Source organism: Glycine max, chromosome 3 (genome assembly GCF_000004515.6).
Source record: "Glycine max cultivar Williams 82 chromosome 3, Glycine_max_v4.0, whole genome shotgun sequence".
Taxonomy (NCBI): domain Eukaryota; kingdom Viridiplantae; phylum Streptophyta; class Magnoliopsida; order Fabales; family Fabaceae; genus Glycine; species Glycine max.
This window is the reverse complement of record NC_016090.4, coordinates 43,249,134-43,261,431: the sequence shown is the minus strand read 5'-3', so window position 1 is coordinate 43,261,431 and position 12,298 is coordinate 43,249,134. Positions and strand designations below refer to the sequence as shown.

The following is a 12,298-nucleotide window of genomic DNA, read 5'->3' as shown; positions in this document are numbered from 1 at the left end:
ATATTTTATTTTAATTTTAATTTTTCATTTTAATCTTTTTTTTATTTCCACCCTATCAAACAGATTCTTAAAAAAAAAACTCTTTACATTGTTTTCTTTAAGAACGGTGCAAAAACACGATCCAACGCTTAATATGATATATACATTGTTTTCTTTAAGAACGGTGCAAAAACACGATCCAACACTTAATATGATATAATATTTCTCATATAGTTTTACACATGCTATTCAACTAAATATTAAAGTTTGAAAATTAAAGGATCAATTTAGTTTAATAGATTGAGGGGCCAGAATAGTAAAATACACATAAGAAAAATAAACTTTTTGGCATAAAAAATCAGAATTTGACTTCTCTACTCCCTATTTAAAACAACAAGCCAGAATAGTAAGATACACATAAGAAAAATAAACTTTTTTGGCATAAAAAATCAGAATTTGACTTCTCTACTCCCTATTTAAAATAACAGAAAAATCAAGTTGGGTTAATATTTAACTGTGAACTCACATGAAAATCATAAAATAATATAATTTTGAAGGGACAATATGGACACAGAAAATGAATAAGAGAGAAGTCAATTTCAAAAAATTAGGGGTGAAAAAGATGCTTCAGTTTAAGTAAAAAAAAAAAATATTTAAAAAAGTAAGCTAGCCTTACAAATTGCGTGAAGTGCACGGGCCTAGAAACGAAGTGGGGTTTGGGAATGGGAGTTTGAAAGAGTGAGGTATGGGAGTAGGTTCGGAGTTGAGGTGGTGGCAAGACGAGAGAGAGGATGGAGAGTATAAAGCGAAAGCGAACTAACTACTACTTGCTATCTGTATCTGTATTCTGTAGGGAGAACAGCTAAAGGTAATGTAATGCAATGGAACTAACATGTAACATGGAAAAAAACAAAGAAAGAAAAAATAAATCTCAACAACACTCTATAGAATAGCATCATGATATCAGAGACAAAACGATCACACGCTTTTAAAACTTGTTCTTTTCTTCCTTCCTTCCTTCTCTGTTCCTCACATCAGATTCTTTTTCTTTTCTTTTATTTCTCTCTGCAAATCAGATTGTGCAATGTCGATGAGCTTCTTGGTCTGTGATCAGGGATATCATTCTTAATAAAAACAACAACCACACTTTCTCCGTTTCTCGTGGTTCATGCTATGGCGGCAGAGGCGGCTTTGTTCTTTTCTGTGGCATCAGTGGTGGAGGACGTGCTTCAGCAGCACGGTCCTCGCCTCAAAGATCTTGATTTGGAATCTAGGAAAGCCGAAGAAGCTGGTATTTTCCCTTTTTTCTGGGGTTCCATCAAAATTCAGTTTTGGAATTCCTCATAATACTAATAATAACGTGTGAAAATTCATCTTTTAGCATTTTTTTTTTGTCTATGGTGGTTGCCTTGACTGAATTTTGATGAGTTTCAATTTGTTAAAGGTATCTGGATTTTGTATCAGTTATCCTGAAATGGAAAGTTCTTTACTTTGCAGCATCAAGAAGATACGAAGCTGCGGGGTGGTTGAGAAAAATGGTTGGAGTTGTTGCAGCCAAAGATTTACCAGCAGAACCCTCTGAGGAAGAGTTTAGGCTTGGTTTGAGGAGTGGGATTATTCTCTGTAATGTTATTAATAAAGTTCAATCCGGGGCGGTACCCAAGGTGAGTTAGATCATTGTTTAGTTTAATTTCCTAAGGTTTTGGTTATTTTTTGTTTACAGTTTATTCGTCTTTTTAAGGTTGTGGAGAGTCCTGTTGATTCTGCATTGATCCCTGATGGGGCACCATTAACGGCATATCAGTATTTTGAAAACGTGAGGAATTTTCTGGTGGCTGTCCAAGAAATTGGAATTCCTATCTTTGAGGCATCTGATCTGGAACAAGTATGTGAATAAAGCATTAGATACTTGTTACAGTTTTTATTTAAATAACCAATTTGTATCATGGTGAATTCAATTGTTAATAACAGCTGCTTATGTTTTCTACCAAAATTTTTGTTATTTTAGGGAGGAAAATCATCTAGGATTGTCAATTGCGTGTTGGCCCTGAAATCCTACAGTGAATGGAAAATGAGCGGGTCAAATGGTGTGTGGAAATTTGGTGGAAATCTCAAACCAACTGTGTCTGCAAAATCTTTTGTGAGAAAAAATTCGGATCCATTTACTAATTCCTTGTCAAGGACTTCGTCGCTCAATGATAAATCTATTGCTGCTCTTAATTCTGATGTTGAGAATATTAAAATGGTAGGTAACTTTGTTTTTGACATTTGTACCTGCTTGAACAGAAAGCATAACTAATGATTTTTTTTTTATATTTCTATAATTGCAGTCTGGTTCCCACTCTTTGAGTATGCTTGTTCGGGCAATTTTATCAGATAAGAAGCCAGATGAAGTTTCAACGGTATGTCAATGTGTAGCTCTATGTGTTTCACAATTGAATTTCATCACAATTCACAACTTTACTAATTAAGCTAGACACTTAGACCTTATATTGAGTCTGTTAGTTTTACTTGAGTCTCTTTTGCCTCTACCATAATAAAAAGGTTTTGAAAATTATAACATTATCATGAAACAATGTTGCATTCACAGTCCCATTCATAACACTGAGCAAGAATGCCTTTAAAACTAGTTGTTTATTTGTAATATTTTTATTCTTCTGCATGGAACAGTTGGTTGAATCTGTTTTAAACAAAGTTGTAGAGGAGTTTGAGCAACGAATTGCAAGCCAAGGTGAACAGGTATGACAATTTTCACCTTCTCATAATGTCATTAGTTTTTAGCCCACCCCAAGAGAGTACTTGTTCTTAAGTTGATTCTCATGACAAGCTGTTCTTGATTTTCATCCTTTTCATGTAACTTCGCAGACAAAAGTAACTTCAAGAGATCCTGTTTCTCAGAGCAACGGGTCTGCCATGGCAGATAAAAAGGTAACATGCCTTGTGTTTAACATATTCCAGGACCTTGAGGAAACTTGAAAATGCTTTAATTCTTACAGTCATCTATTTTGTGACTAGGGGGAGAAGAAGATTCATGTGGCAACGAAAAAAGAGGATTACATTCATAAAAATCAAGTTGCTACTATGGTAACAACAAAAAAAGAGGGCCACAGTCATAAAAATCAAGTTGCTGATGAGGAATCACAAAGGCAACTTATGAAGCAGAAAATGCTCTTCGACCAGCAGCAAAGAGAAATTCAGGTAGAGAATGAGTTCATATTTATCATGTTTAATCTTTGTAATTTCTTACTACAGAAGTTAAATATTTCCGTTCTTGATGATATTGTAGGAGCTAAGGCATACTCTTCACTCCACAAAAGATGGTATGCAGTTCATGCAAATGAAATTTCATGAGGAGTTCTCCAATCTTGGTAAGGATCTGTGATTTTTTCATTTTCAGTTTTTTGCTCTATTGTTGTCCTCCCTTCTTTGTTGCCTTGTGATTGATTAATAAAATAGCAAGCTAATTATAGCTAACTACCAGAAGTAACTAATTAACTTGAATATGTGTAATACCAGGCATGCACATTCATGGCTTAGCTAATGCTGCTTCTGGATATCATAGAGTTCTTGAAGAAAATCGCAAACTATACAATCAAGTCCAGGATCTTAAGGGTAATAAATATCACTGGTTGGTTTGTTGCTTTTGGTTCAGACCTATATGCCTTTGTTATTTCATGTAATCCCATAATTGAATTAAGATGAATAAATTTGTTCCATCAGGAAGTATTAGGGTGTACTGTCGTGTAAGACCCTTCTTTCCTGGACAAGCAAACCATTTGAGTGCAGTGGAAAATATAGAAGATGGAACTATCACAGTTAATATTCCTTCAAAGAATGGGAAGGGACGCAGGTCCTTCAACTTTAACAAAATCTTTGGACCATCTGCAACCCAAGGTTGGTTTGCTTTTTGGTTTCAATTATCTCAAAGGTTTATAGTTTTAGTGTAATTGAAAATTTGCTCCTGTTGCAGCCGAGGTCTTCCTAGATATGCAGCCACTCGTTAGGTCTGCTCTTGATGGTTTTAATGTTTGCATATTTGCATATGGCCAAACAGGATCAGGAAAAACCTACACTATGGTAGGATCCATATGCACTTTCATTTTTTCTGTAAACCAAAAAATAATGAATTTTTTAATGATCGTTTGCTGATTTATGTTTTTAACATGTAGACTGGACCAAAAGAGATCACAGAGAAAAGCCAAGGTGTAAATTACAGGGCTCTAAGTGATTTGTTTCTTATAGCAGATCAAAGGAGGGACACTTTCCACTATGACGTTTCTGTTCAAATGATTGAGATTTACAATGAGCAAGTCAGGGATCTGCTGGTCACTGATGGAACAAACAAAAGATATCCTTTTACCAGTTATTTGATTCTCTTTGGTTTTGTATAGAACAACATAAGTCCTGTCTATTTTGGTTTAGTATAACCTCCAAAAATTATAGAACATACATAACATTTATTGCTGCCCTTAACTATTGATACATTAGAAATTCGAAGTAGTTCTCAAAAAGGACTCAGTGTGCCAGATGCAAGCCTTGTTCCTGTATCATCTACTATTGATGTTATTGAACTAATGAACCTTGGGCAAAGGAACCGTGCAGTTGGAGCAACAGCCCTTAATGACCGCAGTAGCCGATCTCATAGGTATGGTATATCATATTCACTTTCTTGCTCTTCACTCGTGTTTTTGTGATGATATTTCTTGGACACAATTAACCATTGTCTTCTTCCAAATATCAATTTTGCAGTTGCTTGACTGTTCATGTTCAGGGAAGAGATTTGACATCTGGAGCTATCCTTCGTGGTTGCATGCATTTGGTTGACTTGGCAGGAAGTGAGAGGGTGGATAAATCTGAGGCCACAGGAGATAGACTAAAAGAAGCACAGCATATTAACAAATCTCTTTCAGCTTTGGGAGATGTCATTGCTTCCCTTGCTCAGAAAAACTCACACGTACCTTACAGAAATAGTAAACTCACACAACTACTCCAAGATTCACTTGGTAAGGTTTAAGAAGTTGGTTTTCCAGCTATATTCTTTTCTGTCCTTGAGTTGTACAATTCCTATGAATTCTGATAATCTTGGTTTGTTTTGTTTCAGGAGGACAGGCCAAGACACTAATGTTTGTTCACATAAGTCCAGAGAGTGATGCTATTGGAGAAACAATTAGTACCTTAAAATTTGCTGAAAGAGTTGCCACAGTTGAACTTGGTGCTTCTCGAGTAAACAAAGATAGTGCAGATGTTAAAGAGCTCAAAGAACAGGTTGATAGTGAAATCTAAATTTTCTGGTTCTCTTTATAATAATCTTAGTAATTCCATTTTTCTACTTCGATCAAGTCTAATTATTGAATTGTGTTTCAGATTGCCAGCCTCAAGGCAGCACTGGCAAGAAAGGAAGGAGAATCAGAACATTCTTTTTCCAGCAGCTCTGAAAAATACAGAACAAAAGCTAGTGAGCTATCACCTTATCATATAAACCAGCGAGATCCTGACACTGTGGATCAGCTTGGTTGCCGGCAACCAATGGTTGAGGTTGGCAACATAGAAGTATGTATACTACTTTTCCTTGTGGTTTGCTTATGTTGATAAAGCATTTTAATTTCTCATTTGTTCCAAATGATTTAATGCATGTAGGAAAACAGAAAGCCTTATATTTAGTATAGAGAATTTATTTTAGAAAAATTTGATATGATTTTTGAACATACACACGGTTACTAATAATTCAATGGGATCATCAAAGTACACTTTTGTGTATTCAACTACTTACTTTACTTTGGTTAGGAAAAAACATGTGTTTACTACTAAAAGTTGTGGGCCAAGCCATGCCTGAAAAATTTTCTGAGACACATTTATCATTTTAAAATTTTAGTTATTATTATTAATTTACTACTATCCCATGTTGAACTGAGATGGAATTTGATTCATCCAGCAGCTTCAGAGTAATACCACAGTGAGGCACAAAACTCAGAGCTTTGATTTCGATGAGATATCAGCAAATTCACCACCATGGCCCCCAGTGAACAATAGTCTTGCACAAAACTATGGGGAGGATGACAAAGAAAGTGGTTCTGGTGAATGGGTTGACAAGGTCATGGTCAACAAGCAAGATGTAAACAAAACTGAGAACCTCTTGGGGTGTTGGCAAGCAGCAAACAATGGGAACTTATCTGAGGCCTTTTATCAGAAATATATAGAAGATTCTCCCAAAATGTACTCGGAACAATCCTATACTATGTTCATGGGAGCCAACCAGTTTAACATTGCGGGTTCTGATGACATCATGGATGAGCTTGATGCTGCAACCAGTGATTCCTCAGAACCTGACTTACTTTGGCAATTTAATCATTCCAAACTTAGCAGCGTGACCAATGGAATTGGATCAAAGACTATGAGATCTATCTCAAAGGCAGCAAAAAACAGCCCTGAGTTGAGGTAATGCAAAAATGATATTCTAGTAAAACGTTTCTTTATATAGTAAAATATATATAGACTCTACTAAAGTTTATTTCAGATTTTTTATATGTACTATCTAGTATCTATTGGATGTTAATTATTATTTTTTTTTTGTTGCAATTTTGCAGCAAGAATGCTGTTCATTCTTCTCCTCTAGGTCCTTCACCTTCATTGAAAAACTCAAATGGTGTCCCACATCGATCAGGAAGGCATCCGGCTCCAGTTGACGTGAAACGTAGAACTGGGAATAGAAAATAAACGTGTTTACTGAAAAGGTAAAGAGAGTGATTGTTTATATTTGATTTTTTTTAATTTTTTCAATTTTTAGATCGACGCGAGAGAGAGAGAGATTGTTATAATTTTTTTTGTTGGTTTGTATTTTGTAATCACACGGGTAATGGAGCAATAATGCTTGTTGCTTTGTTTGTATCGTGGCATTTTTTATTTTACTCTACACTAGATTTTTAGGGGATGTAAAAAAATGAAACTCCTAACACTGCAACGATTTTTTATTTGTACAAATCAATTTCCTTATCTCTACCCCCCCTCTCCCTCGTAAGTTTTTTTTTTCCTTATCTTTTCATCTCACATTTCTCTTTCTTTCTTTGGATTATGCTCAATGAGAATGCTTTTATAAGCGTGGCAACCATAAATAATTTTTATGAGCTTTGTCTAGGAGAGAAAATTACTTGAATAAAAGCAAATGCTTATTTTTTAAATATAAAGCAAATGTTTGACTGAAAATATAAGGAAGAAGGTATAATTTAGTTACAGCTTAAAATCAACTAAGTTAGTTGACACATTTTATCAACCGAATAGTTTTCCTAATTGAGCTCATTATCATTATGTTACAAAATAGGGTAGTCCTGGCATACAAAGAAAATATAATGGAATGGCTTGTTTCTTTCTAATTTTTTTAGTGGAAATAAATATAACTATTTTATGTTTAATTTTGTTGTTTTTAATTATATCAAATACAACCAGTAATCCGCCATGACATGCTACTTTAAGTTTTACGGCCTAACGAGGGGGGAAGGGGTTGGTCAAAGGACAAGTAGAATGGCCTAAGTGGGATTCAATTTCGAAACCAAGTAATTCTCGAAAGAGCTTGATATCACTTGAGGAAGGCTTTGGATTAAAGTACACTTAGACAAATATACGTTTCTCATTATTCCTTAACAATAATTTTGCAGCACGAGTGTCTGTGTTTTCATAAGGAGTCAAATTATTAAACTAAAGAAAAAACTGGATATTAACTGCATATTATGGTGTCAGCATTGTTTCAGCCCGAAATGAGAATATCTATATTGACCATATAAGTTGCAAAACAAATTACCAAAAACAACGTTAACAAGTTGCAAACAGAGATCAAATAATGCAGCTGATATACTAAGGAATAGGCTAGTGCTTCTTAGCTTAACCCCAAAATCTTCGTCTACCTCCAACAGAAATCAGTCCGTAGCCCAAAGTTGAATTGATCAACTTTTGTTGCTGTTTAAGAGCCCAATGTTGAAATATGGCTGGGTCTATAAAAGGAATATCATTCTCATCTCACAAATTGCTATTCTCACCCCATGTGCTTTTAAATTTTTATTATTCACAAAATATCCTTTTAATGGAAATATGTTTCCACCTTATAAAGTACACATTCGAAATCATATTTTCGTTGTGTAAAAGGGGCATAAAAAATTACACAAATATGTTTTTGTTATTTACTTTATACAACAGGATCTTTACATTACACTGATATTCTTTGAAAAATCAACTCATAATAATATTAATAAACCACGAATAAAAAAAATACTAACTCTATGAAAATACTAATTTCAAGTAATGTTTTGTTTTATTACTCACTCAATTCGAAGGCTAAACTCAAGTAAAAGGTACATATATTTTCCAATATCTACAAAGTAAGAATATCAAAAGGAAAAAAAAAAATTTACATACCCAGTGTCGACCCTTATAGTAAGTTGCAACTTACAAGCGATAAATTCTATAAACAACTTAATTTAACACTTATTTAATAAGTGTTTCCTACACAAGTTTTTTTTTTTTTTTTTTGCTGAAAGGGTTGGGGGCAAAGCTCCCTGTTTCTTATACAAGCGTTTATGTATAAATTATTTCTATAATGACTGAACTATTTTTATATAAGTTCTAATCTATTTTCATAAATTATCTTGAAAATTCCAATAAATAAACAGCTTATGATAACTATTTTCATAAACACTCTCAATTATTCATATAAATAAATTTAAACAAATTATAAATAATTTTTCCAATCAGACTTTTATAGTGTACTCGAAAGATGGAAATAAATTGGCAGATAGCCACATAAATAAGTAACTACGACTCAACGAGGACCACCACTTTTTTTTCTTTTTCAGTTTTTACTTTAATTGGTGAAGGAATTAAGGAGAGAAACAAAATAGTTCAATTTTTGTGGCTAGGCAATGCACGATAACAGTTTGTGGTGAAACCTTGGATCATTTATAAGTCATGCAACTTGTGGATGTGGAAGACCCAAAAGAAATCTCTGGAACTTTCTGGCTGGACATATGGATCTTTCACTTCCAAACCTTTTCGACATAATTAAACTACGGAAACCAGCACAAGCTCCCATTACATTACATTATATTATATTTTATGCATCAAAAGGTTCCTCCCATTACATTATATACTCTTCCAACTGCTGACTACTAACTGAAATAGCAAGAACATTTTGATTTTCCTTGTTGCAAATATGTTGGGCACCGTCGAGTCAAACGGTGCCGTTTGTTATTATTCAGAGCTTGGGATTGTCAAACATTGCACCGACGACGAAATTCGATGCGCTTATCGTAAGATGGCTCTGGTATTTCCATATTTATTCCCTGCACTTAAACATTGTACTATATATAACTTTATTATTATTATTATTATTACTACTATTTATTTAACAAGGGTTCTAATTAATTGGTGCATTTGTGTTGTTCTTTTGGATTAAAAGAAGTGGCATCCTGATAGGTGGATCAAGGACCCTAAGCTTGCACTAGAAGCTAAAAACCGATTCCTGCGCGTACAAGAGGCTTATTCAGGTGCTTTGCGTTTACAAATTAAGCTTATATATGTGTCTGTAATAATGCAATTTCTATTATAATGAGGCTGTAACTGATTGTCTCTGTTTTCCCATGTAAATCTAGTTTTGTCTAATAAAGGGAAGAGAAGGATATATGATGCTGGCTTGTTTGGTCTGATCGGAGAGGATGATGATGAGGTGGGTGTTTTTCCCTAGTTAAGAATTGAGAAACGTTGCTCTCTTATTTTTTTTTCTGAATTTCTCCTGTTGTTAATTATTAATTAATTATCATGAGATTTGGTGGCTGAATTTAGCAACTATGAAAATTACAGGGATTTCTTGATTTCATGCAAGAAATGGCCTTGATGATGCAGAAAGTGAGACCCAAGGTATTGCATATCAATCCCTCTGTAGTGTCCGTTTTGTTTAAATTAATTTCGAATTATTAGACAAAGACTACTTAAAGTTTAATGTTTACGCATGTAAAAATGTAAAATAATCAAACTGTTATGTAATTATAAATTATCATTTGAATTGTTTTTTTATTAATAGTATATAGTTTTTTTTTCTCATACTCATATACTTTTTTTTACAGAAACTTAAATCTATACACTTAAATTAGTGTAAATCATATATTTATATTAAAATATATTTTTTTATTGAAAAATTCTCTAACTGGTTTTCTAACTTCAAAACCAAGACTCCACGTGTATGATACTCCATAGTAAACTCTTTACTAACATCTAAAGTGAGTGAGAGGAATTTTTGCTTATTAATATTTGTTCCTTAAATATAATATAATAGTTCTAAATAACGTTTTGGATCTTGATTTTTTTTAGGATGAGAAAGGCATGTTGGAGGATCTTCAAGGATTGTTAATCGATAAGATGGCAGATAATGAAGGGATGGAAAAGTCTGGGTTAAGCTGGAATTCATCTCCATGTCCTACAAAAAGGGCACGTATCTTATGATTCCCGTGTTACAATTCAGTTAATTATTTTGATTCTCACATTTCATCAATATGTAGTTTACATAGTTGAGAATTATTAACATCGTTAAATTCTCCACCATTCGGGCAGTAGCACATCAATTATTAGTATCTCATCATTTCATGGAGTATATATCTTCTGCTTTTAAACTTGCCAATTAACACTGAAAGTCCGTGAATAATCATAGCCATGGGGCGTATATATGGGTTACTTATTCGGAAAATAAATAAATAACAAAGGAGAACAGAGCAAGCTTGTATGAAATATAAAAGAAATAATCACGCTATGAACCATACCTATTTTATTTATGAGAAAAGATTATGCACCTGAAATAAAAAAAGTTTTACATAATTATTTAATTATAACTTATCATGTATAATAAATTTATTGACATTTAAAATAATTATTTTAAAATAATTTAAACATTAATATATAATTATGTTACGACATAAAACTATTTTATATCATTAATATACAGGCATTAATCTCTTTATTTGTTTTCCTCTAAACTATGATACCAAATTACCAATGCAAGCAAATACTGTAAAAATGGAGGTCCTCTAAGAAAGAAAAGGAGAATAGGCGCAAGTCATTAATCATTATACTAGAGGAAATTTAACCTGGCACTTGACTTGATTACAGGTGTTTACAACGATAAAAAAGCCTTAGGGTCCATTATAAAATTGGATAAAATTAATTTTTATAAAGTTAATTTTGAATTGTTAAATATATATATATATATATATATATATATTTAATTAAGCTATTTACTCAAACATGCCTGGGTCTAACAAGACCAAAAAAGGCAGAGTCATAAATGGCCGGAATTATTCAAAAAATAAATAAAATTAAGAAATAAAAAAATATAGAAAATTAAAAGGGCATAAATACAACATACTAGTTCATAAAAACAAACTCAAAGAATAAAAAATATCAAGGATGTTTAAAACCAAAATAAAAGAGTAAAAGATTAACACGAATTTGTCCAACACACTTTTGAAATATAAGTCAACATTTTTCCGACTCATTTAACTCGTGATTAGGTTGAACCAGATTAACTTACTAGAGTTTTCAATTCTTGGAATTTTTTTCTTAAATTTTTTGAAATATACGAGGAATTATTGTGTATTTTGAAAGTATTTGAAAAGTTTTAATTAAAATTAGTCCCACATTAATTAAATGAGAAGTATTAAAATTATTTTGCTTTTAAAAATCAGAAATTTTATTTTTTTCTGTAACTTTTGTAAGTTTTTAACAATTCATATGTTTTATTTAATCAAACTTTATCCTTTAAAACAAACCATCTTTTTTTTCTTTGATTATTATTTCTCTCCAATTCTTTCAAATGTTTTTCTCTCTTCTAGTCCCTTTTTACTTGTGTTAACAAAGGAGTAGACTATAAAAAAAACACTTACATATCAAATTCCTTATTACTGTAGTTTTGTCACCTGTGTTCAATTCAGAAAAGTTTGTTATGTCCTTAAAGACTTTCGCAATATTAAAAAACTTACATTGGGAGACGAATAATATTCTTCCTTTTCTCCTAATTTTTACAACAGAATTGGCCTGGGAATTAGGCTGGATGACAAGTGCCTGGGCAAATTCTTCTCAATCTCAATCAATCTTGCTCTCTTTTTTTCACTTTGTTTTTATGCTGACTGCAGCAGAATTTTTTTTCCCGTGTTACTGATAGTTGGCCTTAATAAAGCCATGCTGTTTATTGCCCTTTTGAAAAAAAAAAAAAATCTTATTTGTATGTTTAACGCAATCAAAGACCAGTGTGTAAATCAACACCGGGTTGTTTTAGTTTTAAAATTAT

General features: G+C 32.7%; 2 protein-coding genes across 4 annotated transcripts; both read left to right on the top strand.

The window, feature by feature from the left end:
- Positions 1-695: 695 nt before the first annotated feature.
- On the top strand, positions 696-6,957 carry LOC100795476 (kinesin-like protein KIN-14I). Of its 3 annotated transcripts, XM_006577094.4 has the most exons (20): positions 696-847; positions 1,056-1,270; positions 1,477-1,643; positions 1,721-1,864; positions 1,988-2,224; positions 2,310-2,381; positions 2,650-2,718; positions 2,845-2,907; positions 2,995-3,177; positions 3,266-3,347; positions 3,496-3,591; positions 3,700-3,873; positions 3,950-4,056; positions 4,149-4,327; positions 4,463-4,624; positions 4,729-4,982; positions 5,081-5,244; positions 5,344-5,529; positions 5,912-6,414; positions 6,564-6,957. In XM_006577094.4, the coding sequence occupies exons 2-20, from the start codon at positions 1,153-1,155 to the stop codon at positions 6,691-6,693; spliced, it is 3,090 nt and encodes a 1,029-aa protein (XP_006577157.1). In that variant the 5' UTR covers positions 696-847; positions 1,056-1,152; the 3' UTR covers positions 6,694-6,957. The 3 variants fall into 3 exon arrangements, with proteins under 3 accessions (XP_006577157.1, XP_006577158.1, XP_003521579.1); XM_006577095.4 differs by lacking the exon at positions 696-847 and having other exon boundaries at positions 877-1,270; positions 5,915-6,414; XM_003521531.4 differs by lacking the exon at positions 696-847 and having other exon boundaries at positions 877-1,270.
- A 1,996-nt stretch (positions 6,958-8,953) lies between these two features.
- LOC100794942 (chaperone protein DnaJ) lies at positions 8,954-10,560 on the top strand. Its single transcript, XM_003521530.5, has 5 exons — positions 8,954-9,286; positions 9,422-9,509; positions 9,615-9,688; positions 9,823-9,879; positions 10,330-10,560. The coding sequence occupies exons 1-5, from the start codon at positions 9,176-9,178 to the stop codon at positions 10,459-10,461; spliced, it is 462 nt and encodes a 153-aa protein (XP_003521578.1). The 5' UTR covers positions 8,954-9,175; the 3' UTR covers positions 10,462-10,560.
- Positions 10,561-12,298: the final 1,738 nt, after the last annotated feature.

Bases quoted from the DNA above. Each gene is read 5' to 3' on its own strand.
- LOC100795476 (XM_006577094.4), top strand. From the start codon at position 1,153: ATGGCGGCAGAGGCGGCTTTGTTCTTTTCTGTGGCATCAGTGGTGGAG. The intron at 3,178-3,265 runs GTAGAGAATGAG...ATGATATTGTAG, and splicing joins AGCAGCAAAGAGAAATTCAG to GAGCTAAGGCATACTCTTCA. The intron at 4,625-4,728 runs GTATGGTATATC...TCAATTTTGCAG, and splicing joins CGCAGTAGCCGATCTCATAG to TTGCTTGACTGTTCATGTTC.
- LOC100794942 (XM_003521530.5), top strand. From the start codon at position 9,176: ATGTTGGGCACCGTCGAGTCAAACGGTGCCGTTTGTTATTATTCAGAG. The intron at 9,287-9,421 runs GTATTTCCATAT...TTGGATTAAAAG, and splicing joins CTTATCGTAAGATGGCTCTG to AAGTGGCATCCTGATAGGTG. The intron at 9,510-9,614 runs GTGCTTTGCGTT...ATGTAAATCTAG, and splicing joins CGTACAAGAGGCTTATTCAG to TTTTGTCTAATAAAGGGAAG.